The following is a 27,435-nucleotide window of genomic DNA, read 5'->3' as shown; positions in this document are numbered from 1 at the left end:
GGCACCAAAACGCACAACTCGTCGTTACGTTGTTTCGTATGGCGGTCTTCGCTGGACAAACAACTAGTTACGTGGCTGACGCTATAACCCTAAACACCGTACATCATCTACTACAAATTGTACATGCACACTTTCGCTACCCGTGCAACGCGAGCGCAGGTTTCGGGCATGACTTGTAGAGTCGTGACGTGGCAGCGCCCTTGCCGCGACCGCCGATTGCCGATTGGGCTGACGTGACGTCATGAAACGCACCGGCGTTTGATTGGCCACTTTTTCTCGCGTCTGATTGGCCTGTGGGTTAAAGCTGGTCAGCGTCGTGACACACCTCTACGACCCACAGCCACGAGCATGCAAGCAGGCTGCGAGCCAACCCTCCACGCAGAGCCCGCGCCGGCGCGCAAGACGCGCACGGTCGTCGTCATCACCCTAGGCTTCCTCGGCCTCGTCGTCGCCATCATCATCTACTGCACCCTGCCGCGGGCGTCGTGGCATGACACGGCCAGTTGGCTCCAGGTACAGCGCTCCTTGACGCAGTGTTCGCCTATCGCCGCTCTCTGTGTAGACGCACGAAGCCCTCGGTCGGTTTGCCTTTACGCTCGTCTATGCACTTTGCATCGTCATTTGGTACAGCAGCGGTCATCGCTGTTGGAGCGCTAATGTGCCTCTAGCTGCCCGTCGACGATCTTTGATTTGTTTGCTGGCTACACGTTTGGCGTCGGCTGGGGCGCCGTGGTCGCGATCGCTGGCAAGTTCCTTGGCTCGATCACGGCCTTTGGTATCGGGCGCTACCTCATCCAAGACCGCGTCCGCGCCCACCTCGATGGCGGTCGACCCATGTTTCGCGCTTGGGTACTTAGTGATTGTGCTGCAAATTCCACCGAGTTGTTCGATGCTGTTGTAGGCACTCCTTATCGAGCACCACGAAATCCAATTCGCCGTGCTCATCCAGCTCGCGTACCTTCCGATTGCACTCAAAAACTACGGGCTGAGCATTCTCAACGTGTCGTTTTGGACCTTTGCGCTCTCGACGCTTCTCATTGGCGGCGCCGAATCCTACCTCAGCGTCCTCCTCGGCCACTCGACGACCAAGATGTCGGCGATTCTCATTGCCGATCCCCAAGTGCACTCGCCCGAGTCGCACGCGGCGCAAACGACGCTCGTGCTCGTGGCCGCCGCCGCCAGCGTTGGGCTTGTCATCTTTGTGAGCTATCGCGTCCGGTCGTACATCGATGCCCTCGCCACCGACGACGAGACCACGTCGCTCTTGGCGCACCAAGTGGTGTAAACGTCGTCGATTCTATAAAGACTACGACTAGCATGCGGTTTGGAGGTTTTCCAAGTCGTCGAGAAACGCCACGGGCTCTGTCGCCGCGGGCGACGTCGTGTCGAGGCGAAACCCGAGCAAGAAGAGCTCCTTCCTAGATGCAACTAAATATGCCGATATGAACACAATGCTAGCGTACACGGAGAGGACGTTCTCGGGCCGCGGCGTGGGCAAAAATGTGTCGTGGTCGACCGTCCAGAGGCGAAACCCCATCTCCTTGGCTTGGGCGAAGAGCAAGTCCTAGTACATGCTATTTCGACCTTTGATTTTGCAGCGAGACGTACGCGCGTGCTCGTGGCGCGGCAGACAAACCCGCAGTAAAAGACGGTCGCAAACATGTCGGGCGTCTGGTGCATCAGGTACTACGTTCAAAATGAGGAATGCGAGCCGAGACAAGAGGTATCGATCGGTGTACCTTGATGGTACGGAGCAGCGGCAGCACGAGGTTGGGCCAGCACACCACGTCGGCGCCCAAGACAATGTCAATCGGGTGGGCAAAAGCCTGCGTGAAGGCGACAACGCTGTCTTCTTCGCCCCACAACAGCTTGTGGATGCTGCAGTTCTACACAGATGCACAGGTATTGGTCATTACCTATGTACGGGCGACGTAGTACCGCCTGCGTGTGCTCGACGTTGCGCGTGAGGAGCCGGAGGACAACGTCGTTGCCGTCCGTAATGGCCGTGTGCGCGCTAGGATCCCATGAGCGACATGCACTTGGACAGAGATCAACGTACGCAAATTGAGACGCTACAAAGCCCGCGAGGCCAGCGCCAGCGCCCACTTCAAGTACGTTCTTGCCGCGGAAAAGCTCGTTGTTGGCCGCCACAAACCTAGTGCGCTGTTTCGACAACGAGATCGCGCTGCAAGGCCATTGTACCAGGAGAGGAGAATCGAGACAGGCCACACAACTTGACCCGTGAGATCGTGGTCGGTCTACGTGCATACAATATGTAGCGAGTGTCGGAGTGATCGTCGGTCGCACCGACGCGGCCTTGGAGCTCAGGAGATTTTGCGCGATGCCGTCGTTGAAGACATACTCCGTGTTGGTGTAGCTATCATTCTGTTAGTATAGACCAGTCGGACAAAACGCGTGCTTTTCGTTGAGGAACAAGGCAGCGTTAAAGTAGTCGTCGTAGTCTTCCGAGTCGCTCATGATGCTGATGTTGGCCAATGCTTGTCAACAAGTCTGAGAGGATACTGCAATATGCATTTCAAACAGGTATGCATTTATAGAGGTACTCTTTGTTTGAATACCTGCTTGCTGAAGCAAGTCCGGCTTGTGCTCTGGGCAGCCAACAAGGCGGTGAGATGCAACAACACACTCAATACTATAAGCTTGAGCTTCCTAGTCTGCTGCTTTGTCCAGACGAGCAAGCCATTGCGTACGTTCTGTGTACACCAACGGCTGGACGCGTCCAGTGGACTTGCGAAGCCCTCTCTGCAAGCGAGCAGCGCTGCCTTCATTCACCGCAAGCCATGGTGAGTAAGGACCTTGCGACGCGCTTGGGCAGGCGCTCGCACGAACGACAAAGGCGAGATGGCGCCAAACTGCGATTTCTAATCTTCTTCTGTCGACTAGACAGCGTATCCGGACATCAACCAGGCGGCCAATCAGCATCCCGCGTGGCCTTATCTCGGCCGAATTTGGTTTGCGACCGCAAGATGATGATGCAAGCGGCCTTCCTCGTGCCCGCGTTGGTACCGGCCGCGTCCTGCTTTATTGCGCTGCCCGAGGCGTTCGTCCGGTCGCACCTGCATCACGCCAACGTACGCGCTTGCGATTGGCGGCATCGACTTACGTTTTGCGTAGCCCAATGCCGGCGCAACGGTGCTACAGCTCTCGTGGCACGACGGGCCGGAGCCCATGATGGCCCACGTTGGCTGGGTCGGCGAGTTCTCCCAGAGGTATGCTATGCATTTGGCGTCATCTATTGTACAATTCGTCGATCTAGCGAGGCGTTGGAAGTGCCAATGGAGTTTGGTCGATGCTTGGGCCTGGTACGAGCAACCTCGAACGCGATGCATGTATACCAAGGACGTGTAGGCCGATGCGATGGAGCGATCGCCAGGTCTGCGCATTAGCGTTGCTGTCGCTGCGTTCACGCCCACAGTGCCCATGGTGCACATGGAGCCGTGCACGGCGGACGACTGGGAAATCATCCAGCTGCACGCTGGGCACCTCGAAAGCGAAGTGCTGCGCCAGGTCCGTCTCGCCAATGGTCATCCAAACTAACTTCAATGCTGCACCAGATCTGCGTCGTCCAGAACGGTCAGGAGATCCCGGTGCGCATCCAGCAGCACATGGTTGTCCACCTGCTCGTGACCTTGCCACCGGACGTGTACGCTGGCGTTTGTACCCCAACCCTTGTCATAACGATGTCGCCAACTAGACCCTGTGCGCGGCTGTCGGCCAACTGCGAAATTGCAATCGCCCCAAAGACGCGCACCGTCTTGGACGACCCTACACCGGCTTACTACGACGCCTCGCCGCCGCTGGCGCGTCAAGTACGCACTCCATTTGCATCTGCTCGGTTCTCACAGTATATATGCCTAGCCCTTGGCAACCGCATTGTCGGATGGCACTGCCGTCGTGCTGCAGTTGGCGCCGGACGAGGTGCTCGTGCACCCGGCCACGTACGCGCAGCTCGACGGTCCTTCGTCGGGCCTCCGCTGCGTCTCCATTTGGCAAGACATTGGCGCTGACAAACCGTACGCTCCGTTGTCTCGTGTGTCGACTAACTTGATGGGGCGTAGGACAGTGGTGGTGGCGCGGCTGCGCGTGAGCACGTCGGTTGTGCCGCAGTACGTGGCCGTGTCGGACGCGCTTGCGGCCAACTTGGACCTCGCACCCGTCACGCGGCTTTGCCTTCGTGTACTCAAGTGCCCGCCTTTGACGCCGCTCAAGGTCGTTCTGACTGTGCCGTACGAAGCGAATGAGTGGCTCGATGCGCTCGTTGCGTGGTGGTCGGCGACCACCGACCTCGTGCTCGAGCCTGCGGGCACGGTACTTCAGCTTCTCGACACGCGGGTGTCGCTCGCACTGCGCCTGCGCAACGAGCCATTGGGTACGCTGCCGCGATCTTACTGATGCTGGTGGTGACGTAAGCGGCGTGGATGTAGAGAAGAACGCGCCGCTGGGTGCCGTGATGGACTATACGCTGATCGCTGCCATCAATGCGCCGCGCAACGAAGACGTTTTGATCCAAGTCGCGCCGATCCCGGTGCCTGTCGCCGCGACAGTAGAGAAACCTCTGCCGCTCGTGTGGCCGGCTCTCGAGGCGGTTCTGCGGGCCATTGAGACGCATACCAACCCGATCGTGTGCCGTCCCCACGCAGCGGCCCGGGTGCTTCTCGGTGCGCCAACACCACCAGGCTCGGTTCTCTTGTTTGGGGCGCGGGGCGCCGGCAAGTCGGCGCTGCTCAAGCTGCTTGCGCATCGCGCCTCCACGTCCCAAAACGTCTTGAGTACGACGATAACGATCGCATGTCGCGACCTCCGCGGGCTCAAGATGGAGTCGGTCAAAGCCAAGCTCCAAGAAGCGTTTGCGCGGGCCCTCCACTTTGCACCTTCTGTGCTTTTCCTCGACGACCTCGACGCCCTCGTGCCCCCCGAAGCCGACGACGGCTCGAGCGTCAATGACCAATCGCGTCGCATCGCAGAGCACCTCGCCGAGGTCTCTTCTTCCCTTGTCGAGAAGGTCTTGACCAGTGTACATAGCTGCTCAAACATGTCCGGTCGGTTCAAACCACGTTTGCAAATCAGCTGCGATTCGCGACACCGTCCTCGGCGCAGCTCGTGCACGCCAGTACGAAGAAGAGTGTTGCTGTCGTGGCGACAGCCCGCGATGCATCGGCCATCCACCCCTACTTGCGAACGTGCGGTCTCTTTGACCGACCCATCGAGCTCGCGCTGCCGGACGTCGGGGCGCGGGAGCGCATCTTGCTCGCTCTTTGGCGCCAAAAACGACCACACGGTAGCGAAGAGCCTCTTGACGCTCAGACCGCGGCCCATAAAACCGAGGGGTTTAGTCCGCGGGATCTGCACCACGTCGTTGAGCGCGCGTTGCACCAGCACGCGATTCAGCAGCGCACCGGGCCGCCCGGCGCACCGCTCGAGTTTTTCGCCGGCCTCACCGACTTTACGCCCGCGGCGCTCCGTGGCGTGGACCTTTTCAAGAGCTCGATTCACTGGGCCGACGTCGGCGGCCTCCACGATGTACGCACGATGCTCAAAGAGACGCTGGAGCTGCCCACCAAGTACGTTGTGGATTTGGGAGAGAGCTCATGCCTCTTGTTTTAGGTACATGAAGCTCTACAAGGCCGCGCCGCTCAAGCTTCCGTCCGGCGTTCTTCTGTACGGTCCGCCCGGTTGCGGCAAGACGATGCTCGCCAACGCCGTCGCAAGCGAGTGCGGTCTCAATTTCATTAGCGTCAAGGGCCCCGAAGTGCTCAACAAGTACATTGGTGCCAGCGAGCAAGCGGTGCGCGACCTCTTTGCGCGGGCCGCCGCGGCCGCGCCCAGCGTTCTCTTCCTCGATGAATTTGACGCGATCGCGCCCCGGCGGGGCGCCGACAACACGGGCGTCACGGACCGTGTCGTGAACCAGCTACTGACCTTTCTGGATGGTGTCGAATCCCGCTTGGTACAGCGTCTGCCCTATTGCATCCTGTAGGAACATGCCTAGGGCGTGTACGTGCTGGCTGCCACGAGCCGACCCGACATGATCGACCCGGCTCTGCTGCGTCCCGGTCGTCTTGACAAGAGCTTGTACTGCGGTAGATACATACATATGTGCAAGGGTCGTAGGCGAGCTGCCCTGTAGGTTTCCCGACCATGGCCGAACGACTCGACATTCTGAAAGCTGTGGCGCACAAGATGGACGTGACGGCCGAAGCGGCAGCGTACCTTGCTGTCGTGAGCCAGCACACGGAGCTCTACACGGGCGCCGACCTCCAAGCCGTATCACTGCTGGTGTCAAGAGGTTGTGAGGCCGTAACCTATGTGACTAGATTATGTATGCAGCGCAGCTCGAGGCCGTCCACGAGACGCTGCCGTCCACCACACACGACTGGGAAATGGACCTCAAGGACGAAAGGTATGTGCTCTAGACTAGGAAAGACACTGCAACGACGAGTGCTAGCGACCAAAGCGTGAGCTTTTCGCCCAAGAAGGACGACGTGGCAGCGGCCGTCGGTGGCGTCTCGCGCATTCTACAACGCCACGTGGAGAAGGCGTTCAAGGCGTCCCGACCGTCCGTCTCGGTTGACGCCAAGCGGCGCTACGACCACATGTATGGGTCGTTCAATAACACCAAGGCGCCGCGGGTCACGGACTTTTCGACGGCCAGCAGCGACGTGACTGTGGAAGCCCAGCGCTCAGCGCTCTACTAACTCGACTTGCAAAGTTGACGTAATGTACTGTTTGCATCCTCTTTACTGAGTCGTGTAGTTTCGATAAAGTGTAGATTTTGTTTGAAACACAAATTATGTAGTTGGGCGGTTGGCCATAGGATAAATATGCACATTGGAATCGCGGGGTTTAGAGCTAGGCCAAGCCCGCGACAAGTCGGGCCATGGGAAGAGTGGCTGCACTCTGGACGGTGTACGAGGCTGGGGTTGAAAGGCGAGCGGCCACGACTTCGAGCACACCTGTCGGCAGCTGGCGGAAGCTGAGGTTGGCCACATCAAAGACGTGACGCGGCCACTCGTGGGTAACGACGAACTTCCCAAAGCGCGGACGCGACGCCCACCGGTGCGTGTGCATGAACGCAATGTCACGCGGTGTCGGGAACTTGTACCCAGCGATCTGCAAGAGACCCTCGGGCGTGACCGAGACGTCAATCGAGTCGTCGTGGACACCGGCGAGGTCGACACGCAGCACGACGCTATCGCCTGCGTTGACAAAATGAGCGTTGGGCGTCCACAAGGGCAACGTATCGAGGAGGCGCTTCATGTTGTGGTCCTCGTTGTCGTGCTGCACAGGCTCGGATACCAAGGGAGCTGCAGTCGGCGCCTCGAGCAACACAGTGTTGGCAAGCGCCAGAAGGCGCTCGCTCTTGACCAAAAGCTCGTCGGCCGCTTTCAAAAGACCTTGGATTCGGTGCACGCTGCGCTTGCGCTCGGCGCGAATGGCCGCGTCGCCGTTGCTCTCGATGGTGTCAAGCTCCATGAGCAGCTGCGTGAGCCGCTCCGACTGCGCGAGCACCCGTGCACGGTACTGACCGAGTCGCTGCTTACACTGCTTTACGCGCTCCAAGTGGTCACCGCCCTTGTGTGTTGCCATGATCCATTTGGAAGCGGCCAGAGTGGCGGCCGCAATGCAGCGTTGGTGCTCAAGACGAGAGGTCACCATGTCGGTGGCGCGGTCAATGTGGCCGGCGATCGCGGCCAGCTGGCTTGTCGCGGAAGATGTGCTTGGGGTGGACATTGGGATTGGGAAAATGAGCAGCTACGTCCGTGTCTTGCCCATAGATCAGCAGCAGCCCTGCCGCAGCTTCGCGAAATCGGTCAGCACGCCTTTCTCGAAGCTCTCGAATCTGCAGTTTCGAATTCTTTTTTTCCAGCGATTTGATTGGGTTACGCGAAAATATTATCGTCCAATGGCATCGCGAGGGCACACGCCGTCCATTTCGACAGCCAAGAGCCCGACCGACGACGACGACGATGATCTACAACCTGTACATCTTCAACCGCGCTGGCGCCTGCCTCCTCTACGAGGAGTGGAACCGCAGCAGTGACGCTATGACGCTGAGCGACGCCGAGGAAGAGAAGCGGCTCATGTTCGGCCTCATTTTCTCGCTCAAGGAGTTTCTGCGCAAGATGGCGCCGACGGCCTCGACGACGTCGTCGCAGTCGCTCAAGACGTTCAAGACCGATACGTACACGTGTCATCATTTGGAGACCGCGTCGGGGCTGCGCTTCATCTTGACGAGCGACAACAACACGGGCGACCTCCAGGACGTCCTCCAGCACCTCTACGGCAACCTCTATGTCGAGCTCGTGACCAAGAACCCGGTGCACGACGCCAAGAGCACCAAACCCATCAAGTGCAAGCTCTTCCGCCACAGCGTGCGCCAATACATGGAGTCGCTGCCATGCTTTCGATAAGAATACCAACACACTACCTACTACTGCGTCCTCGACCACTGCACGCCGACGCCTTCGACCTCTTCTGCCACATTGGAGCACCAACTTGTACAAGAGCGAGCAAGGAGGAGTGCACACAGCCATCGCTTCATGTGCTATATGTGGCGAAGTGCTCAAAGAGCCACTTTTTTGGCAATACGGTACAGCGAGTCGAGCATCTCTTCAACGTCCTTGTCGGCCTCGTACGCGGTCATGGCCTTGAGGACGCGCGGGTCGTCCGCGAGGATGCAGTCCTTCAGACAGCCTTTTTCTGCTGGCGAAATGAGCTTGTCCGCAGCGATGCGAGACGCAGCTTTGAGCGCAAGCGTGTAGCGCGACCGACGGGCAGCATTCTCTTGCACCGACGAGCTGCGCGGCTTGGTCGCTTCTACATGACGCTTAGCGCCTGCACGCAAGCTCACGCGAGGATCGTACGTCCGGCCGAGAGGTCTTCAAACGACCGACGCGTGCGCAGCTTGCGCGAGAGCTGGTCCGCCTTGAGGTTGCGTTCGAGGGAGTGCATGACGCCTTGGATGGCATTCGCGACCTGCGGCGGCTCTAGACAATCGACATTACATTGGCGGTGTCGCGTCGAAGGATGGTACGAACCCGAGCAAATGTTTTGAGACAACATGTCCTGCATACCCGGACGGGTCTCGAGGAGGTGGCCGACTTGGTTCTCGATCATCGCGCGCTCGAGCTTCTTGGCGGTCGCAAGCAAGCTTGGAGCCACTTGACCTACACATTTAATGAGAAGAGACGTCGTGGTAAAGCGGCATGGATGCAGCGTACCGTCGTCTAGCACGCCTTGTTCCGTGAGCTCCTTCTGGGACGGCCGGCGGTTGATTTGCTTGTGCAGCTTGTCGGCCGTGAGCTGCCGCTTGAGCTGATCACTCTTGGCCTGAAGCGTCGGCGCCACCTTGGAGCTGTTCGTGACAAGGCCTTGATCCGCAAGCTCGTGGAGTGACCGACGCTTCTCGAGCAAGTGGCTGACCGAGTTGGCACTTAGATTGCGCTCGAGCAACTTGGCCGACGCTTGGAGCTGCGGCGCCATGCTCAGCGTATGGATGATATTCTGCTGATCCAAGTCCGCGGCGCCTGGGCGCGCCGAGAGTCGGCGCTCAATCTTGGGCGCGACTGTCTCCATGCTCAAGTCGTCGACCGGGTGCACCTCGTCGGGAATGTCCGAGGCCAAGGGTGAAGAGGCCGACGTCTTGGACGTCGAGACCGGCGTCGACGGGTAGCTCGAGCACTTGGGCGCTGCCTTCTTGACGGGCGACGACGGCGCGGTCGCCACGCCAGCCTTCTTGCCCTTGTTTGCTTTCTTGGCCATCTTGCCACCGGTCCGAAAATGGCTCTTGGCGATCCGGATACAGCCGCCCCACGTTGAAGTGAAACCACGCTGGGATTTCGACCAATCCCATCCCGGCAAAGATCGCATCCGGATAATAGGATCCGGATGCATTCTGGACTTGAGAGAAATGCGTCGACTCCGAACCTAGCCGACGACAACCAAGGCCATCGCTACGACTAAATACACGACAGGTCCATTACTTGTGTAGCGACGGCCCGCAGGGTTTTGGCGCCAAATCGAAACGGACGCTCGGGACCCAATAACCCCCCAGCCGTTCTGAAGCAACTTGCGCTCACACTCAACAAACTGGTGTGACATACGTCGTTGTGAGCTTTGTCCTTGCCGTGGGCATTTCCCTAGTCCAGTTTTAGTTGCCGATTCCCATGAACCTCTATGGCGACATGCGCCAAGAGTACTCGCTACCGTGGATGACGCGCAATTTGCCACCGCTTCGCTTTCTCATTCTGAGCTCGGCGTTAAAGATTGGCGCAACAAGGCTTTGCCTCGAGCTGGGTCAACCTCCGGCAGCTCGTTCACCACGTGCGCTTGCGGCAACCATCCGACATGCGGTCGCTGTGGCCGAGACCATTGGTGTGCGTCCGCCACACTTTTCCGACCCGCTCCAAGCCTTCGCGGAGGGACGCAAGTCGTTGGAGGTTCGCCGCAGCCGTGCCAAACGCGCCTTTTCTGGCTCCAAATTGTGCTCGTCATGGCGCTGCTTGGGAACGTGACCTTCACGCGAGCGAGTCGGGTCACGTGCCCTTGAGATTGCATCCTCGAGCCAGCTCCGTGGTTTGAGACCCCGTGCTCTTGTCGGTACCTTCGTCTCGACTGCATCGAGCTCGATGCCGACACGGTCTCAAGCGCACTCCTCTCGCCGGACATTTGGGACCCAACATCTATGTCTCAGAACCCAGTCGTTACCTCAGCGACGGCGGCGACCGCACCCATCTCCTTTAATACCAACATGCACTTGATTCTGCTACCGTAGCAAAACTAGTGCGCTGTAGGACACCATCATGCAACACGCATTCGATTTGGCCGCTGCCGTGAGAAGACCCACAGTGTGTCTCATAAGATGGTTCTGCCCGCAGACTCCAGACCCCCGACTCTGTGACTCTATGCGCAGAACGGGAGCTCCGATCGAAACACTTGTCCAGTTTGGATTGATTTGCATTATGCCGCCGCTTCGCGGGCCTCAATGTCCTGCAGCATCGCGGCCACTTCGACGACTTCGGGCAAGTCAGCGAACGTCACTTGAGCCTTCTTGGTGAGCGTCTTGAGGTACATGCGGCAGTCGTAGAGGGCGGTTTTGGAGCCGTCGTCGAGGTAGTCGTTGGCGAGGCGCAGTGCCGCCTTGCAGAGCGGCACAATGTCGTCCCGATTGGTCTCCCACCCTGCCTTTTGGAGCGCGCGGCACTCCTTCAAGCGGCACTCGCGCGCCTTCTGGGCCTGCCCGACGCCGTCCTGGTAGTGCGCGTAGACCTGCCACACCTTGGCGTCGTTGGTCACAATGGACGTGATGCGGCCGAGGAGCTTTCCGAGCTGCTTGGTATAGTTGTACTCGGACACGGGCGGCGCGACCGTCGGGATCTTGTCCTCGTCGTCGTCATCGAGGACCGCCATCGAGCCAACGTCGACTTGCGACGCATCCACCGAGTCGTCTTCGATCGTCGATGCATCATCGTCTTCACCATCCGTGCGCTTGGCCGGGTAGACAATGGCCTCGACGAGCCACGCGAGCACTTCGTGGTCGATCGGGCGCTTGTGCTTGTCGCGGAGGTCGAGGAGCATGTGCATCGCGTACATGGCGTCACCGTACCGCGCACACTCCATCGCGCAGAGGAGGAAGTTCTCCCACATCTGCCACATGTTGCGCTTCTGCTTGAGCGCCTCTTGGAAGGCCGAGAAGGCTTGGCCATAGTTCTTGAGGCGGAGGTGGATCGAGCCAATGTTGCCCCACGCTTCGCCGTCATCAGGCGAGAGCTGCACTGCGTGCGTAAAGGCCTCGAACGCCACGACCCACTGCGACATGCGCATCGCAAGGGACCCGAGGAAGAACCACGCTTGCGTGTACATGGGCTGCACCTTGGTCGCGTCCTGGAGATGCGCAATCGCGGCCGGAATGTCGCCCTGCTCGTAGAGCTTGCGCGCCCACGACCGCTTGGCGCGCGCGAATCGGCCGTTCGAGACGTTCCACGACGTCTCGTAGTGCGCGACGTCGTCGGTGATGTCGCCGAGCGAGCACCACATGAAGGGCGTCGGCGCGACCTCCAGGCGCTGGCGCACCATGGCTTCGGCGCGCTTGGGCTGGTCGAGCAGCTGGTGGCACTGCACGATTTCGTCCCACATTTCGAGCTCCTGGAAGATCTCGAGCGCGCTGTTGTAGACGCCAAGACCCAAGTAGCGCTCGGCGAGGTCGCGCTTGAGCGCATACCGCGGCGGGAAGACGAGCGAGTAAATGTGTTCCATGCGTTCGTGCGCGGGGGCCGCGTCCTGGATCATCTTGAGGGACGTCTGCGTGATCGTGAGGCGCGTCGTGTGCTGGTCGACAAGTGCTTGCATCTGAAGCACCGCACGTTCGCGTGATCGCATTGTCTCGCACTCGAGCCACGCACGCTCAAGAAGGCCCGTCGAGTAGACCATCCAGTTGTTGGGGTTGTCGAGGACGCGCGTGAGGTACGGCATCATTTGCTCGCGCGTAAGACCGTCGTTCGCGTTCGAGTTTTTGACGTCGAGGCAGAGCGCGAGCAAGATCGTTTGGTCGACGACTTGCAAGTTGGCGTTGTCGATCGCGTCTGTAAACGCAATCTTCTCGAGGAGGATGTTGTCCGGGTCGGCTTGGTCGCGCGTGATGGTGCGGTACGCAGCCTCGCCGCCCGCAATGAGCTTGTCTTCGGCCGAGAGCTCGTCGCCATCGGTCGCGTCCGATTCGCCCGTGCTGAGCCCGCCAAAGTCGACGTGGGTACTTTGGGCCGTCGCTGCCGCAAACTCGGAGCTCGTCTGCGTGTTTTCGATGCGCGACTTGGCGAGCAGCACCATCTGCGCGACTTCCTTGACCTGAAACTTGGTGCGCTTCCCCATCGAGCCCGAGAGAAGGACTTGGAGACCGGTCGTCTGCAGCGCACGGCTAAAGTCGGCGCGGCCCTTGTTCTTGACTTCGAAAAAGTGCTGGGCAAGGCCCCACTCGAGTTCGGCGCGCGCCGGCAGGTACGGCGACGAGCAGTTCGCTGCGTGGAACTGCGAAAGCGCAAACGAAAAACACAGCTGCGTCTCGGCCCAGAGCGTGTTGCTCGGCGACTTTGTGATGAGGAGGCGCTGGTGCGCAATCAGCGCCCGGCCGCACCACCAGTGGTGCGACACCATCGACCGCAGCGCCACCATGACGTCGGCGCTGATCGGGCGCTGGAATCCATTCGACGTGCGCGGCTGGCGCGTAAACTGGTCCATGGGCGTAAACTTGTTGATGCGGTCGATCGCTTCGGGATGCGACCAGTTGACAAACGACTGGAGACCGAGGTAGTGGAGGAGGCAGCGCGCGAGCTCGAGAAAGTACGGGTGCTCGCAGATGCTAAAGGGCGACTCGCCATCGACCTGGAGCGACACGATTGCGTTCGTGTGGAGACCACGCTTGGTCACATGGCGTTCGTTCGCCGGCAACAGCACGTGGCAGAGCGTGTAGAGGTCTGCGAGCTTCTCGTCTTCGATGGCCGGGCCCGTGTAGTTGAGCTGCACAAACAAGTCGAGGAGCGCGATCGCGCCAAAGAGCACCGTGTAGCCGAGCGAGAGCTTGTCGTCGGAAGCCGCGAAAAGCACTTCGAGCGCCTGGGCAATGTACGTGCACGCATGCGCCGACGCTTGCTGGCGCGCCTCCGACTGCTGGAGCTGCGAAAAAAGGTCCTGGACCGGCTGCAAGCGAAGCACGTCGGCGTACTGGCCCTTGGTGAGGAGCAAGGCCATGTTAAGGAGCGCGCGAGTGCGCTCGGACGTGGCTTGCGCGAGCAACGGCTCGATTGAGGCCGCGTTCGTCTCGAGGATCGCGACCTCGGCCTTCTGGAGCAGCTCGGCATCCGTGAGCGAGTCGTCGTCGACGACGTTGGCCATGGCGCTAGCGTCCATGCCAAAGACGGCAAAGTCGTCATCCGAGTCCGAGTCCATCTTGCTGCTGCCAATCGCGTTCAAAATTGCTGGTCAAGATGCTCAGTTCTGGAAACGGGAGGCAATCCACGCGTTTGATTGGCTCATGCGTCATAGGTCAGTTGTTTGCTGACTTTTCGTATACATTTTCTAGTACTATTGCGCGATATACCTCTAGACCACTGGCAGAGATAGCCCATCCTGCAGTGAGGTAGCCATACGTCCAAGTAGATAGACTACGCTACGAGGTCTTGGCGTCGTACAAACGTTTTGCCCACGGGAAAATCCCTGCGTCGTGAACGAGCCACTCGGCCATTATCCGACCTTTTTCGTATAAGTGCGATTTGAAATCCCAGTAAAGTACGGATCCGGACCCGCGCCGAGTTCATTTGGAAGCGGCGCCGAGCATGGCGACGGCCAACGAATTCTTTGCGCGGTCGCTCGTGGCGTATGGATCCAGCTGGTAGGATCATGGAGGTACATGCATGGGCGAGGAAGACCATGGAAGGATGATGCAGGATGGAAACGATCACGAGCATGCATGTGCTCGTCGTCGGACTCCGAAGCGTCGGCGTCGAGCTCGGTACGAAGCTCATGGCCTCCATGGAGATGCGAGTGCTGCATGTAGTCAAGAACCTCATGTTACATGGCATCCGCGACCTCACGCTCTACGACGACGCACTCGTTACGGACGACGACCTACCCACGAGCGTACGCCCATGCGCCAAGCCTGCATGGCTCAAGGAGCTGCGTAGACGTGGTATGGGCCACGGAGCATTGGGCAGAAGAGGTCGGTGGTCATCAAGGAGGCTGCGAGCGCCAAGAGCCCGTATACAACGCTACGGACGCTCTCGGGTGTCTTGACGCCAGACCTTCTCCTCCACTACCACGTACAAAGCTCGACTGCAACCTCTGCCTACGCCCAGCGTTGTAGCTCGTCCTCTTCGCGAGCGGAGGACTCTTGCGCGAGGAGATTGTCGGTCTCAACGAATTTTGTCGCGCTCAAGTCCCTCCCATTGGAACGATCGTCGTTGAGAGCCGAGGCGTCCTTGCATCCCTCTTTGTCGACTTTGGACCGTCCCACGAAGTCCTCCGCTTTATCGACCATGGATGACACGATCATATTGCTGCTTTAGGCGTGGGAAGACGACAGCTTGGAGTTTACTGTGGCTTCTCTGGACACCAGCACGGGCCTCGTGGTCGTGCGGGAGGACGTCGTCGAGCAGGTATATAGATATCATGTACGTCGCTGACGCCGACGTGTCCTGCAGCGATTGCAAATGGGCGACGTTGTCGCGTTCTCCTTTTGCACACAAGACACAAGCTCTTTACCGTGGCCGCACGCGGAACAGTGCTGCATCATACGCCTCGCATCACCATCCACCTTCTACATGGACGCTGGGCGCGGCCGACCAATCGGAGATTTGACGACGCTGCCTCGGCTCAAGCTTCGGCGCGTCCGTGGCCTGCGTCAACTAGCACACGTAGCCCTACCATTGCGTGAGGAAATCTCTCGGAAGCACCACGTTCAATGTAGAAAAGCTACCGCGAATCGATTCTCCACCCAACGCTGGTCGAGTGCCCGTGCTTTCTGAGCTCCAAAGACACTGGTACAAACACGCTACGTCTCGTCTGTGTGAGTCTGCGTGTCGTAGATCGGAGCATGCTGTTGCACTGCGTACTGCACGGCCTGTACACCTATGCGCACGTCCATGGCCAGTGGCCCGAAGCCAACAACGTGCAGCACGCCAACGAAGTGTTGAAATGTACAAGGACCTTTATCGCGGCGGTAGATACACTTGCTACTGCATGCATCGTTGACGGCAAGGTGTATAGAGCGAGAAAGGACAGTGTGCAATTCCCACGGCCCCACCGAGCGATGCTAGCATCTTAGAGCTAGCGCGTTGTGCGAGCACCGAGCTTGTACCGCTCAGCGCGACCGTCGCTGGCTTGGCGGCGCGCGAAGCCATCAAGTTTGTCGGTACGCTTTACGGCGATAGCGGTGAGTGTACGCTATAGGATAGGCCTTGGGCTTCCGTTGACCCAAGTGTGGTACTGGGATGCCACGAATGCGTTGCCACACCGCGCCGAGCTCGCCAAAGAGACCATGTTCCTTGACCATTACCGCCACCACGAGTTTCACGTCCGCGCCCTCTACGGACAAACCGCCTTGGCAAAGCTACAGAGCGCACGCATTGCTCTCGTTGGCTGCGGCGCCCTGGGCTCCGAGATCGCAAAGGTACAGCGATTGGGGCGCTTGGATCTGCATGTTTGCGGTTAGAACCTATCTTTACTTGGTGTTGGTGGCACCAACTTGGCCAAGTGCACCCTTGTTGACGGTGCCCTCGTTCAGGTGCAGTAGGATGCAATGTCTGTGCATTCAAAGCTACTTGGACAGGTTATCGACCTTGCAAGCCACGCGACTTTTGCGAGCAAGGACGTCGGTTCAAAGAAAGCGGTCTGTGTCAAGTCGGCGCTTGCGAATGACTGCAAAGTTCTTACGATCCATCTCGACCCTGCTGTCAGAAACGTCGTCGATTGCGATTCAAGGGCTTATGGACGCATGTAGCATCTCGACACTGCCTTTGATGAAGCGTTTTGGACGTCTTTTGACGTGCTAGTGTGCACCGCATCGAGTGCTCTGGTGAGCGTCAATGCCCATTGAACAGTAGTTGGCCTCACCGGTATTCTTACGTAGTTGGCAAAGTACCTCGACGAGCAGAGCTTCGTGTACAAGAAGCCATTTCTTCTTGCAACGGCCGATGCGTGGCGAGGCAGCCTCATGGCGTATGTTCCCGAGGTCACGGAGCGCTGGATTGCCCGTGAAGTGGATGCGACCTTGCCTTTGCACGTGCTCGACCAAGTGGCTGCCCAGCGATCTCGCTTCCAGAATGCGTCGATCGAGAACAACGCGGGGCTCCAGCACGCACGCGCGTTCGAGGTTCAGCGCATCGCATTCTTTGCCCAAAGCGTTCTCACGCGCCACTTTGGGTCCCATCTGGTCCATGTGCAAACCTACTGTCGCGACCGTGCCCAGAACAAGCCACTGCGATACAACCCCGACTGGCTGCAAACTACACTGGCCACGTTTGGTCGCCTCCAGTGCCTCGGGTTGACACCAAATTCGTGTCTGGATCAGGCCTTTGGGCTTTTGCAGGTGCGTTCTGGTTCGTAGGACAAAACTCATCGCGGCCATAGGCGCTGTTTGCGGAAACCAGCATCGTCTTTGATGTATCCCAGACAACCCACCTTGCGTTGCTGCATGTGACCGCTGTCCTCTTGGCACGCAACGTTCAACTGGCTCGTTGCTACGACATGATAGCTTCATCTCTCACATGCATCTTTGTCTTCTAGTTTCGCTGAATGAGATCGCAGCAGCGTCGTGGGCACCACCGGCAATGGCCTACAAGAATGACGAAGGGAGTGAAGCCAAGCACCCGTCTCTGAGCGACGTACAGGCCATGCTGGGCCGGTTGGTCATCACTCCATTCAATGCGGTCAGTCATCGATCCTTGAAACGATGACGGGAAGTGTGGAGTGTAGACGGACGACGCAAATCTTCATGTTGTCTTTGTGCAGCGCTGGTGCAACGCGATGGCGGCCACGTACGACGTTGCAGCGATCGACTTTTACACGTGCAAAGGACTGTGCGGCGTCTCGCCCCACGTCGTCTCGACTGCGTCCGTGGTCGCCGGGATCGTAACCCTGGAGCTCGTCAAGCTGGTGCTGCAAAAGGCCAACGCAGTTCGCGAAGTTACCTATGCTCCCCACACGTCCATACTTCGTTTTGAGCGTCCTGCGGCACCGCTCCAGCTCTCGTCGATCGCCCTCGAGCCGACGCGGGGCGTTGCGCTCCGCATGTGTCCCGAACAGATGACCTTGTGGTATGCAATACGCCCTTGCTTGAGCTCACTCGGGTGCAGGCGCCAATTGGTGATCCCATGCACGCTAACCCCCCGGCTGCTAACCGTGGAAGACATTGAGCGCTACCTCCAGGTACATACATGGATGTTCGACGTTGTGGAACGAGTATATTTGTAGGCAAAATACGAGGTGCATGTCGAGTGCATTGTATGGCAGCAAACGACGCTGTACCGCAGCACCGATGCTTGCAAGCGAACGCAAAGGTCAGTCTTCCAGCGCGCGTTGGAGCTAAGGTGACGTGACAGCTTGTTTGACCTCTGGCGCCTCGCGACCGGCTTGGCGCTTCGCGAGACTTTTCTCATGCTCGAGATGCGTTGCTCGGACGCAGACGGCGACGTCGTGTTGCCGCCGACCAAGCTCGTTCGGCCGCATGGGCTTTAGCTTGAGCTCTGGGTGGTACTTGACCAAAAGATCACGGACGTTCGAGTATGGATTGCTAATCGAGAGCTGGCGTGCCGAGTAGCGAGACGAGCAGCATCCGATGGCAAGGCAGAGGTACGCCACTTGGAGCGCCGCCCAGAGCTCCAAGACGATGCCAGCAAGGTCGCGGAGCACGAGCCGCAATAGCTCGTCGGACGTGATCGGAATCGGCGTGCAGAGCTGGCCTTTCGCCGCGCACTCTGCAATCGAGAGGTAGTGCACTTCGGAGATGGTATCGAACACGACCAGCGACAGCATCGCCACCAAAAAGAGGTGGCGCACGCTCGGGTGAAAGTTGGTCGAGAACCCAAACGCGGCGCCGAGCGCGCCAAGCAGCGGACGGTACAAGCTGTCGTAGAGCGGCACGTTGAGCGTCGTGCTCGGGATCGACGTGGCGTGGGAGAAGAGTGCAAACTGGCAGCCAAGGACGCCGAGGCACAGCACCCGCAGCACTTTGGTGCAGTACTTGATGAGCGTTATGTCGGGCACTTGGTTGACATTCTGTGTCGCATGCTTGCGACGCGTCGCTCGGTACGCGCAGGCGAATCCTATGAGGAAGGACGCGAGGCCGACCGAGAAGGTGGCCGCCAGCACCGACACGTTCGTGTCAAAGTCCCACATCCTGCGAGGACGGTTATCCCCACAGGCGGCCACCAAACATGCCCCGGGGCATGCAAATCCACCGTTGGACACACCGTCCCGTGACCGTGGGTTCCGAGAATCAATTGGGCATGTAGCTATTGCTGCCACACAAATCATGAGCTGCGTGCTGCACTACGGGCAGGGTTGAAGGTACCGGTACAAGGTTTAAGGCACCTCTGCTATTAGGAATAAGTACTGGAGTGCAGAAGAGAGTTGGGACCGTTAGCTGCTACTAGAGTACAAGCGGACTACAGGTGCGGCGAGATCGCGAGCATCGTGGTCCTGTCCCATCCTGTCCAACGTTTCGGGGGAGAAGCGGGGTGTGCCCCGGGGCCCGGATCGGTTTCGCACCTTCCCAAGTGCAAAGTGGCAGATTGGGATTGGCATGGGGAAGCTGCCGACGAACGTGCGCATGCTCATGCGCCAGACGACGCTGCCGCGCATCTCGACGGCGACGCCCGGCGTCCAGCGCGCGTGCATCCTCAACTTTACGCTCTCGCTCGCGGGTGCGCCCATGAGCTTTGTCTTTGCCCAGCGCTCCGAGGTCTTCTCGACACTCTTTGCCCTCTCGGGGGCGCTCTGCGTGCTCTCCGTGCTTGGCGCTGCCTTGGTACAAGCCACCATATAGATATACACGAGGCCGATGGCAATACGTAGGGCATGGTCAAGACGACACCGGCGCTCGTCCTCGCCATGCTCCTTACGATCGGTACCTGCTACGGCGTCATTTGCACGGGTGGGATGGCCATTCTATACCTTCCGTTCGTCGCGCCCGAGCTCGCAGGCTACACGGACACGCTCTACGCGCGAAGCGTGTTGTTTCAGCAAACACTCGCCGATGTACGACTGCCAGCACAAACCATTGTCGACGAGACGGACCGCCTGTATAGAAAGTGAGCCGCGAACGCGCCTACTTGATCGCGACCGGCGTTGTCCTTCTCTGCGTCGCCATAACGTCGGCGTACACGGTCCGCAAGCTGCACTTTGCGCTTGGCGAAAAGGTGGACTTCATATTATATGTTCGAGTATTCATGCATTTCTCGGTGGTGTAGCGGTCGGCTGTCACGTTTCTGCAGGTATTGCGACAGACCCAAGATCGTAGTCGTACTCGACCCGTAGGCCTTTGGAATGGGCATGATTCCGTTCTCGTTCATCCTCGTGGCAGGCGGTCAGTACATCATCTCGTCACGGACCCTCGCGACCTCGCCTTACACGGGTGTGTTGAGCGTCTCTTCTTGCATCTCACGGAATGTGTAGGCATCTTTACGTTTCTCTGCGGCATTCTGGTGCTGATTCTGGCGCTCATGGCATTCATTGGCTCTGCGTTCGAGTACCGACGGCTCCTCAATACGTTCAGCTGGTTTGCATTCATCCTCGCCATCTTCTTGCTGGCGAGTGCGATCGCGTCGCTCGCGGTCACGAGCAGCATCGAAAGTAGCATCGTTGCCACTTGGCCCACGATCCGCGTCGTCTTGCCGCCGACGCTCCAAGCGCGCTACGATCAAGGCCAGTTTGTACTGTTTGTGCAGGTACTACACCTGTCGAGGTCTTGCGTTAGCTCATGCATCGGGTAGCGCAACTTGCGTGGTGTCGCCTTCATGGCGATCATCTCGGGCGCGTTCCTCATGCTGCAAGCGCTCTCGGCCATCACACTCAACGACATTACGCATGTTGTCAAGCGCCGCCACGCCCAGGACAAGCGCTGTCAACTCGACCCGAGTCTCCACCCCGAGTTTGCTGCGCGCCGTGACGTACGTTGCCGTCTTTCCCATGTGCTGCTTGAGCCGAGAACCCTAAACCCTAGTGGCACCGCTTGTTCAAGGCCTCGAAAAAGTCGCAGCGGCTCTTTATGCGTGTCTCGTGCGCGTTTGCGATGCTCACGTTTCTCATCATCACGGTGCTCATGACGCTCACGGTCGTCTTTGCGACCCAGTGCGCGCGGCTCAGCAAAGCCGAGAACGCGACCACGCTGCCACTGGACCCGAACGCGACCCTCGTGACGCTCTCGCATTCCTTTGGCGCCGGCGCGCTCATCGTGTCGCAAGGCAACGCCTCGGCGGGCCACGTCACCTGCCAGCAAAACGCCATCAGCGTTCGTAGTGCTTTTATGGCGCTATGGAGACGGAGGCTATGTGCCGCGTGTAGGACAAGTACTTGGCGACAGCGACGTTTCAAACGGTGGCGACGTCGGTCAAGACGACGAGCGCGTTTGCGGCGTCGCCCTTGAGCAGCTCGTACTTTTTAGGCGTCGACACGTCGTGCCAGGTAGACGCCGATGCGTCAGCGCGAGTCCACCGGACGCGTGTGTAGCTCGCGGTGCTCGAGCTCGTGTTGCCGAATACGACTGCCGCACCCTTGCTGCAGCTCACGTCCTTGATGGCCGAAGTGAATGTCAACCTCCTCTCACCCAATGAGGTACTTCCCAGCAACTGAAACAAACAAACGTCCAACGGTTGTTGTAGGACATTTCATCGACGGTGCTCGTTGGTATCAATGTATCAACGGACCAAGCCAACGTCTACGTCGTTGGTGCCTTTCTTGGCGCGCAAGCACTGACGATGCGGTCCAACTCGGGCGAACTCAACGTCAGCACGATCTATGTCAACGCGACGGGTACGCTGCATGCGCAAGTAGCGTATTTGACGGTGGCGCATATCTTGTAGGTGCAAATGGAGGGAAGAAAAGCACCGTATTGGCATCCACGCTCGGCAGTGCCTCGCTGCTCAACTCGTCGTTGACTGACAGTCCGCTCGTGATCTCGACGGACGCCAGTCCCATCGTTGTCGCTCAAGTCACCTCGTACACCGCAGCATCCTCATCGGTGTAGCGTCACACGTGCGCGTAGGCAAGTGACGCGCGGATATAGCATGATGACGCTCTCGACGCAATCGGGCTCGCTTCTCCTAAGCGACGTCACGACCGATCGCATCGAGCTCCAGTCCACCTCGGGGGGCATTCAAACTGAAGCGTTGACGGCGACGGTCAGCGCTTGCAATTTTCGTGCCAGGCACTGACCGCATTCTAGGACAATGGGATCTTTCCTGGTCGTATCGATGTCGTCACGATCGGTGGCGCCGTGCGAATGCACAACACTGCTGTCGATGGCTACGTGCATATCGAGTCCAACTCGGGCGACATTTACCTCCATCTACAGGTGCGACTGGTGCATTGTGATGACAAGTTGTCCACTTTGTTATCACACCAGAGCACGTCGTTTGTTGGCTTTTACTATGCGCGGTCTGAATATGGCTCGATCACGGTGCAGAAAAGCAATTTTTCCTACGATACGCTCACCGAGCTGCCGGTACGACACGTCGATTCATACAGCAGCGTCAGAGTCAACGCGTGGTAGGCGCAAGACCCAAAGGAAGCCAACGGATTCATCAACTGTGGCACGAGCTGCAACTACCGAGGGGACATTTACATTCGCAGTCAGCACGGCAACATCAACATTGTGCTCGGGTGTGAGAACCCGACGTGCTCGTAAGACGCATCGTCTTCATATACGTGAGAGTATGTTAAGTTGCCTTCAAGTTTGTGATCCTCGTGTCAACCCTGCTAGAACCGGTACAGACACCAAGCAGGGACTTGTGTCGTAGAGAGCAAACACTTGGAGGTTGATGCAAGGAGCTGTGGGAAAATGGTTGTTCCAACGGTATGGGTTTGTCGAAAGCATTTGTACTTGTCGACTGAAACGCTCATGGAGATCACGGAAGACTTGATCAAGCGCCGGAGCAACCACTTTGACGTTGCGTGTGTGCAGCGCCTCAACCTCGCGAAAGCCGGCTTGAACAAGATAGGTAACCTCGCAGGCTGCTCGGCGCTAATCGAACTCAACCTGTCGCACAATCAGGTAGATGACGATGTCTCATCTACGGGTCTCCCACAAGGTCGTAGTTATCGAGTCTGCGGGGGCTTCCTTCGCTCTCTACTCTCCGCAGCCTCGACCTCTCCCAGAACGCACTCGCATCGATCGGTTCGTAGCTTGGTCTCTGTTGCCTCATGACAGAGCGTAGACCCTTTTCCGCTACTGCCCGCACTCGAGGAGCTACGTCTTGACGTTGCCACAGCATCTTGCAGACAGTGTTTTGATAACAGATTTTTGTTAGGGAAACCCGCTCACCAATGGTGTGGACTGGGTGTCCCTCCAGAGCAAAGTGCCACAACTGCGCCGTCTCTTTGTGCGATCGCGTGCAGCTGCCAAAAGCAGCGTGAGCGGTACGACTACAATTCGAGCTTGCAACAACGTCGCAGACAACGACGAAAGCTACCATGCGACCCTCCAGCACGCTTTCCCAAAGCTCGAATTCCTCGATGGGGAAGCCCTCGCCCTCCGCCATGTACCTCGCACAATACGCTGCGCGGTTTTCATCAAGCGTAGGTTGGCCGAGCGAACGTGTCGGCCGTGGACGCCCCCGAAGTCAACAACCTCGATAAGGAGCTCGCAGCGGCGAGCTGGGGACCACTGGACTGGACGCTCGAGCCGCAAGACGCGGGGTTTATCGACAAGTGCAAGAGACCCCTCCGCGGTACACCAGCGTTCAAATGCTCTGTGTCATGGACCCCGCATTAGCGCTTCTCCAAGAATGCGAGTGCGATCTCCACGGCGACTCCAAAGAGCTGCTGCAAAAGATGCAAGACCTCTTGAACGAATAACTGTTGCCTATAGTGTACACTGTCTTGTTGTCATCGACGACTATGGAAAGTTGGCCACGGGTGTCGGGTTCGGTTGTTCCTTGCGCAGCGCTTCGCGCTGGTTCCAAAGCCGTTCCCGTTCGACGAGCCATGCTTGGCGTAGGTCCATAATGTCCTTCTTCATCGCATCGATCTCGGCCTTGCGCTGCACGCTGGCGTCGGCGCGGGCCTTGTTGCCCATTTCGACTTGGGCGCGAAGCGACTCGATTTCGACCTGGCGCGCCTCGGCCTCAGCCATCCACTCGTCGCGCGTCAAGAGCCGATCGTGGCCAGACGAAGGAACGACTTCGACCGAGCTCGTGCTCGTGGTTTCGTACCGCCCGAGCATTTGCTTTTGCTGCTCGGGCGTGTACTCGGCCTCGTTCATCTTTTCGATCGCCTCGTCGTGTTTGCCGAGATACAAGAGACGGCTGATAATCCCACGGACCTCGCGCCCGCGTTCGGCCTGCTCCCACCCAAACCGAATCGCTGCGTGTTTATTGAGCGTCGTGCAGTCGGGTGTGAGCGACGCCGGGCCCGATGCAAATACTTCGAGGGACCAGCGCGCCGCCTCCACAGTCGTTGGCTCTGGCGGCCTGCCAAGGTCCGCAAAGGGCTTGACGGATTGGAGCTCAGCTGGAACGAGCCACTTTGTCGTATCAAAGCTGCCTTCGACAATGTACCCATCGGCGTGCGGCGGTAGCTGCATTATCTGCACGCAGTCGTAGTCGCTGGCCTTTGCCAGCGAGGCCCCCGACACCGCATCAAAGATCTCAAGCTTGAGCGCAGCCTCCGGGACAGACGATGACAGCTTGAAGCACGCGTCAACTGCAATCGGCGCGGCTCCCTTTTTTGCGTCGTCGGCGCCGTGCGGCACAAAGACGTCGCGAAAGAGGGTGTGGTACTTGTTGGGCGTGTAGACACCGGCAAACATGGAGAGCGCGAGGGGTGCGTTCACAAGCGGTCCACTGGATATCGGTCCATCGGACGCAATCAAGATCGTATACTTGGCCGGTGGCACGGCGCGTTGCGCGACGCACTCGAGCAAAACCGTAAACGCGTGCGTCGAGTCGTCGCCAAGGTCGATGTGCGCCTCGAGCAAGTGGTAGCGTGTCACTTCCCGTGTCGTGTTGTTGACAATGTGCAAGTGAAACAACGCGCCCGCCGCTTCGTCCATGAGATGCACATGGACAATGAGCCGGCGCTTGGCCGACGTGCTGGGCGCGATCGCAATGGTCGACTTGTGCACAATGTGCCACGCGTCGGCGGGCATCGCAATGTACTCACCCTCAAAGACCTCCGTGTGCATGCCGCAGGTCGTCGTGACACACTCGGGCATGCTTTGGAGGGCGACGACAACGTCACTTTCAATCTCGAGGCTGTACCCCGCGCCAAGGGTTTGCGGGTACAAGCGAAAGACATGCGTGCCCGGTCCGTGGACCTCGAACGGCAACGATACAAATGGCTTGAAGAACGGGGCAACATTGGTGCTGTCGTTGCGCTTGGCCAAGCTCAGCTGCGGGTCTTCAAGCAGCAATAGACCCCGATCTGTCACCGACGAGTCGGCCACTGGCGCCGTCTGCAACGTCACGTAGAGCGTCGTTGCGACCACATCGCTTGGCACGTTGACAATTAGAAAGTGCGGCAAGTCGTGCGGAAACGGCGCCCACGTGAACACGGTCACGTCGGTGGGCGATACGACCTGTCGCCTAGTGCAGCATGACAAGTCAGCCCTTCGCTTGTCAAGGACCGAGAGATGAGCACCATTCTTGAACGAGTTGCAGTGTATGCGTCGGGATCGTATGGAGAATCATGGACGTCATTTTGTGATACTCGAGCGTCTCGGGTGTGAACCCAAGTGTCTCGTCCGGTGCTGCGTCAAGCCGTGATGAGTAAATGTACACCGAGTACGACGGGTGGATGGATCTTATGCTCGCCAAAACGAATGCTTCGCCACACACGGCGTTGAAGCTGCGCGTCATGACCGATGCCAGCGGGCAGACCAGCACCACGTTCTAGCGTAGAACTCAGTAAAATCACGCGCCTATGGAATCCTAGCGCACCGAAAGACTCAGCGAGGGCTGCACCTCGACGTTCAAGGCAGCATCGAGCAGCGGTGTCACCTACGATGCCAGTTTGTACAGCCAACAACATAGCATGGGACGGCGAAAAGCCTGTACTTTGACAAGCTCGTCTTGGGCCTTGGCGTCTGAGAGCGTCACGTACGGACGCGATTTCCACGTTGTGAGCGCGTTGAGAATAAAGCCAATGGACAATGTTGTCGTGGACGGGCTGTTCATGTTGGGGAGAGAACCAAGCCACGCAAAGACCTTGTAGATAGCCTTGGCGAGGAGAGAGGGCCAAATCTCGGTCGGAAGCGTGCTGCTAAGAACTATGACCTTGCCGTTTTTATCGAGCGGAAGTCGGTCGTCGACTTCAACACGGCGCCACTTGCCAAGGACGTAGAGCTTGACGAGGTACTTGCCACCGGGATTGGCCACGGGCACCTTTTTCCCGCCAACGATCGACTGCGGGTAAATGTGTTCCCAGTAGTAGGGCTGGTTAGTCACGAGACGGTCCACGAGGTTGTTGATGACACGGCAGCACGAGGCGAGCGGTGGGTCGACGTACTCGCCTTCGGGCACGGTGGGTCGCACAGCGCGGTTGGGCTCAATGTCCATCATGGGAGGGGGCCCTATGCAAACATTTTGATCACATGGATGGAGTTGGTTCAAGAAGCCCAACCAAAGAGATCGATGATCGACATGGGTGTTGGGGAGGCCGAAGCTTCAAACACGGCAGCATCGCCGTCGTCACCGTCGTCCATGATGTCATCGTCGTTCAAGTCGGCGTCGGCGGCTTGCTTTTGCACCGCGAGCACCTTGAGGTACTTGATTTGCCAGTTCTCTTCGTACTCCATCGAGAGGCGCTCGCGCAACTCATTGTCGGCTAGAATACGCGCTTCTTCGGCTTCCCAACTAGACGTAGGACCTGCATACATGGCACGTTTGTGCATTGCGCTGCGTACCGGCTAATGTCATGGGCTTGCTCCGCACTCCAAAGCCGCTGAAAGTCGTACTTCCACTCGCGCTCGGCGCGAAAGCCGGCTGGCGTCGTTGTGCCCGACGCATCCCCGGGCTTGGCCAGCACCGGGTCCAGAAGCGGGTCGTACAGCACCTACCGGCGCTCTCAGAGACGCATGCAACATATATACGTACGTAGCAGTAGCGTTGGACTTTGGCATCGTCGAGCACCTTGTCGTCGACCTTTTTGGCCTGCGCCGATTTTTTGCCGCTGGATTTTGGATCCACGGCGACGGCCTTGGCCACCTGCTTGGGCGGCTCGGGTAATGGAGGCAAGTACTGCGACGGCCGCTTCCAGACCAACGACGACGTCTATTCATGCACGAGGTCATGGAAACCATCGAGAGGGAGACTTGCATCAATATGCGGAGGCAACGGGGGCAGCCCCATCGGGTCTTCATAGAGGTTGGCCGGCGAGTACCAGTTCTCCATCTCTACAGGAGATGATCATCCTCATGCATGTAGCGCATGAAGGTCGACGTACCGAGGTTCTCGGTCCACTCGAGGAAGCCGACCTTGGGCACGTCATGGAGGGTTGCCAGCGCAGGTACGTTCTCGGGGACGTTCCGTGGGGGCAGTCGCTGCTTCCTGCATGAGCCTCCGTCTTCATGCAGCTCATCTACCTCGCGCTCGCTGGCCGTCATGACGGGGCAGCCACCGTCGTCGTCGCGGCCCTTGGCGGCGCCGGCGGGCGCCGGCTTCTTCGGGGGCATCGGCAACTCGAGATCTTCCGGTTACGCTGGGCACGGTG

General features: G+C 58.7%; 12 protein-coding genes across 13 annotated transcripts; 6 read left to right on the top strand and 6 right to left on the bottom strand.

The window, feature by feature from the left end:
* Nucleotides 1-348: 348 nt before the first annotated feature.
* SDRG_05529 (hypothetical protein) lies at nucleotides 349-1,285 on the top strand (the record flags this gene model as incomplete). The annotated part of the gene is made up of 4 exons (XM_008611248.1): nucleotides 349-513; nucleotides 563-624; nucleotides 669-849; nucleotides 902-1,285. The coding sequence occupies 4 exons, from the start codon at nucleotides 349-351 to the stop codon at nucleotides 1,283-1,285; spliced, it is 792 nt and encodes a 263-aa protein (XP_008609470.1).
* SDRG_05528 (hypothetical protein) lies at nucleotides 1,259-2,509 on the bottom strand. Its single transcript, XM_008611247.1, has 9 exons — nucleotides 2,420-2,509; nucleotides 2,308-2,377; nucleotides 2,203-2,258; nucleotides 2,060-2,155; nucleotides 1,939-2,014; nucleotides 1,740-1,886; nucleotides 1,609-1,686; nucleotides 1,464-1,564; nucleotides 1,259-1,418 (listed from the first exon to the last, which is right to left on the bottom strand). The coding sequence occupies exons 1-9, from the start codon at nucleotides 2,476-2,478 to the stop codon at nucleotides 1,313-1,315; spliced, it is 789 nt and encodes a 262-aa protein (XP_008609469.1). The 5' UTR covers nucleotides 2,479-2,509; the 3' UTR covers nucleotides 1,259-1,312.
* Nucleotides 2,510-2,981: 472 nt separating this feature from the next.
* On the top strand, nucleotides 2,982-6,758 carry SDRG_05527 (hypothetical protein). Its single transcript, XM_008611246.1, has 15 exons — nucleotides 2,982-3,092; nucleotides 3,136-3,248; nucleotides 3,278-3,323; nucleotides 3,370-3,528; nucleotides 3,576-3,664; nucleotides 3,716-3,830; nucleotides 3,880-4,034; nucleotides 4,080-4,390; nucleotides 4,446-4,999; nucleotides 5,044-5,582; nucleotides 5,626-5,968; nucleotides 6,011-6,101; nucleotides 6,149-6,285; nucleotides 6,336-6,421; nucleotides 6,467-6,758. Exons 1-15 carry the CDS (start codon nucleotides 2,988-2,990, stop codon nucleotides 6,714-6,716), a joined length of 3,093 nt encoding a protein of 1,030 aa, XP_008609468.1. The 5' UTR covers nucleotides 2,982-2,987; the 3' UTR covers nucleotides 6,717-6,758.
* Nucleotides 6,759-6,774: 16 nt separating this feature from the next.
* SDRG_05526 (hypothetical protein) lies at nucleotides 6,775-7,842 on the bottom strand. Its single transcript, XM_008611245.1, has one exon. The coding sequence runs from the start codon at nucleotides 7,750-7,752 to the stop codon at nucleotides 6,871-6,873; it is 882 nt and encodes a 293-aa protein (XP_008609467.1). The 5' UTR covers nucleotides 7,753-7,842; the 3' UTR covers nucleotides 6,775-6,870.
* Nucleotides 7,843-7,931: 89 nt separating this feature from the next.
* Nucleotides 7,932-8,491, top strand: SDRG_05525 (hypothetical protein). The gene has a single exon (XM_008611244.1). It carries the CDS (start codon nucleotides 7,989-7,991, stop codon nucleotides 8,430-8,432), a length of 444 nt encoding a protein of 147 aa, XP_008609466.1. The 5' UTR covers nucleotides 7,932-7,988; the 3' UTR covers nucleotides 8,433-8,491.
* SDRG_05524 (hypothetical protein) lies at nucleotides 8,392-9,847 on the bottom strand. Its single transcript, XM_008611243.1, has 4 exons — nucleotides 9,243-9,847; nucleotides 9,060-9,188; nucleotides 8,886-9,008; nucleotides 8,392-8,838 (listed from the first exon to the last, which is right to left on the bottom strand). Exons 1-4 carry the CDS (start codon nucleotides 9,781-9,783, stop codon nucleotides 8,585-8,587), a joined length of 1,047 nt encoding a protein of 348 aa, XP_008609465.1. The 5' UTR covers nucleotides 9,784-9,847; the 3' UTR covers nucleotides 8,392-8,584.
* A 1,095-nt stretch (nucleotides 9,848-10,942) lies between these two features.
* On the bottom strand, nucleotides 10,943-14,006 carry SDRG_05523 (hypothetical protein). Its single transcript, XM_008611242.1, has one exon. It carries the CDS (start codon nucleotides 13,960-13,962, stop codon nucleotides 10,981-10,983), a length of 2,982 nt encoding a protein of 993 aa, XP_008609464.1. The 5' UTR covers nucleotides 13,963-14,006; the 3' UTR covers nucleotides 10,943-10,980.
* A 308-nt stretch (nucleotides 14,007-14,314) lies between these two features.
* Nucleotides 14,315-18,574, top strand: SDRG_05522 (the record flags this gene model as incomplete). 2 transcript variants are annotated; one of them, XM_008611240.1, is made up of 22 exons in its annotated part: nucleotides 14,315-14,404; nucleotides 14,460-14,524; nucleotides 14,570-14,652; nucleotides 14,697-14,831; nucleotides 14,876-15,028; nucleotides 15,078-15,167; nucleotides 15,213-15,425; nucleotides 15,479-15,551; nucleotides 15,597-15,730; nucleotides 15,778-15,922; nucleotides 15,966-16,180; nucleotides 16,223-16,294; nucleotides 16,340-16,462; nucleotides 16,511-16,585; nucleotides 16,640-17,098; nucleotides 17,140-17,245; nucleotides 17,296-17,438; nucleotides 17,485-17,825; nucleotides 17,865-17,937; nucleotides 17,983-18,068; nucleotides 18,111-18,261; nucleotides 18,329-18,574. In XM_008611240.1, exons 1-21 carry the CDS (start codon nucleotides 14,349-14,351, stop codon nucleotides 18,244-18,246), a joined length of 2,976 nt encoding a protein of 991 aa, XP_008609462.1. In that variant the 5' UTR covers nucleotides 14,315-14,348. The 2 variants fall into 2 exon arrangements, with proteins under 2 accessions (XP_008609462.1, XP_008609463.1); XM_008611241.1 differs by lacking the exon at nucleotides 18,329-18,574 and having other exon boundaries at nucleotides 14,349-14,404; nucleotides 18,111-18,246.
* Nucleotides 18,278-18,906, bottom strand: SDRG_05521 (hypothetical protein; the record flags this gene model as incomplete). The annotated part of the gene is made up of 2 exons (XM_008611239.1): nucleotides 18,278-18,301; nucleotides 18,370-18,906. The coding sequence occupies 2 exons, from the start codon at nucleotides 18,904-18,906 to the stop codon at nucleotides 18,278-18,280; spliced, it is 561 nt and encodes a 186-aa protein (XP_008609461.1).
* Nucleotides 18,907-19,290: 384 nt separating this feature from the next.
* Nucleotides 19,291-22,455, top strand: SDRG_05520 (hypothetical protein). Its single transcript, XM_008611238.1, has 16 exons — nucleotides 19,291-19,537; nucleotides 19,585-19,767; nucleotides 19,818-19,928; nucleotides 19,980-20,003; nucleotides 20,047-20,143; nucleotides 20,185-20,456; nucleotides 20,502-20,678; nucleotides 20,732-21,019; nucleotides 21,073-21,192; nucleotides 21,238-21,342; nucleotides 21,390-21,540; nucleotides 21,591-21,726; nucleotides 21,773-21,908; nucleotides 21,953-22,081; nucleotides 22,133-22,231; nucleotides 22,280-22,455. Exons 1-16 carry the CDS (start codon nucleotides 19,313-19,315, stop codon nucleotides 22,412-22,414), a joined length of 2,388 nt encoding a protein of 795 aa, XP_008609460.1. The 5' UTR covers nucleotides 19,291-19,312; the 3' UTR covers nucleotides 22,415-22,455.
* Nucleotides 22,456-22,616: 161 nt separating this feature from the next.
* SDRG_05519 (hypothetical protein) lies at nucleotides 22,617-23,621 on the top strand. Its single transcript, XM_008611237.1, has 7 exons — nucleotides 22,617-22,780; nucleotides 22,825-22,903; nucleotides 22,944-22,987; nucleotides 23,037-23,145; nucleotides 23,182-23,267; nucleotides 23,309-23,456; nucleotides 23,501-23,621. The coding sequence occupies exons 1-7, from the start codon at nucleotides 22,628-22,630 to the stop codon at nucleotides 23,581-23,583; spliced, it is 702 nt and encodes a 233-aa protein (XP_008609459.1). The 5' UTR covers nucleotides 22,617-22,627; the 3' UTR covers nucleotides 23,584-23,621.
* SDRG_05518 (hypothetical protein) lies at nucleotides 23,531-27,401 on the bottom strand. Its single transcript, XM_008611236.1, has 10 exons — nucleotides 27,308-27,401; nucleotides 27,169-27,265; nucleotides 27,042-27,118; nucleotides 26,820-26,996; nucleotides 26,630-26,778; nucleotides 26,347-26,579; nucleotides 25,782-26,296; nucleotides 25,665-25,724; nucleotides 25,366-25,616; nucleotides 23,531-25,310 (listed from the first exon to the last, which is right to left on the bottom strand). Exons 1-10 carry the CDS (start codon nucleotides 27,395-27,397, stop codon nucleotides 23,624-23,626), a joined length of 3,336 nt encoding a protein of 1,111 aa, XP_008609458.1. The 5' UTR covers nucleotides 27,398-27,401; the 3' UTR covers nucleotides 23,531-23,623.
* Between the last annotated feature and the right edge of the window lie 34 nt (nucleotides 27,402-27,435).

This window comes from Saprolegnia diclina (genome assembly GCF_000281045.1).
Source record: "Saprolegnia diclina VS20 unplaced genomic scaffold supercont1.14, whole genome shotgun sequence".
NCBI lineage: Eukaryota > Oomycota > Saprolegniomycetes > Saprolegniales > Saprolegniaceae > Saprolegnia > Saprolegnia diclina.
The sequence above is the reverse complement of the archived record's forward strand: the minus strand, read 5'-3'. Positions and strand labels throughout refer to the sequence as shown.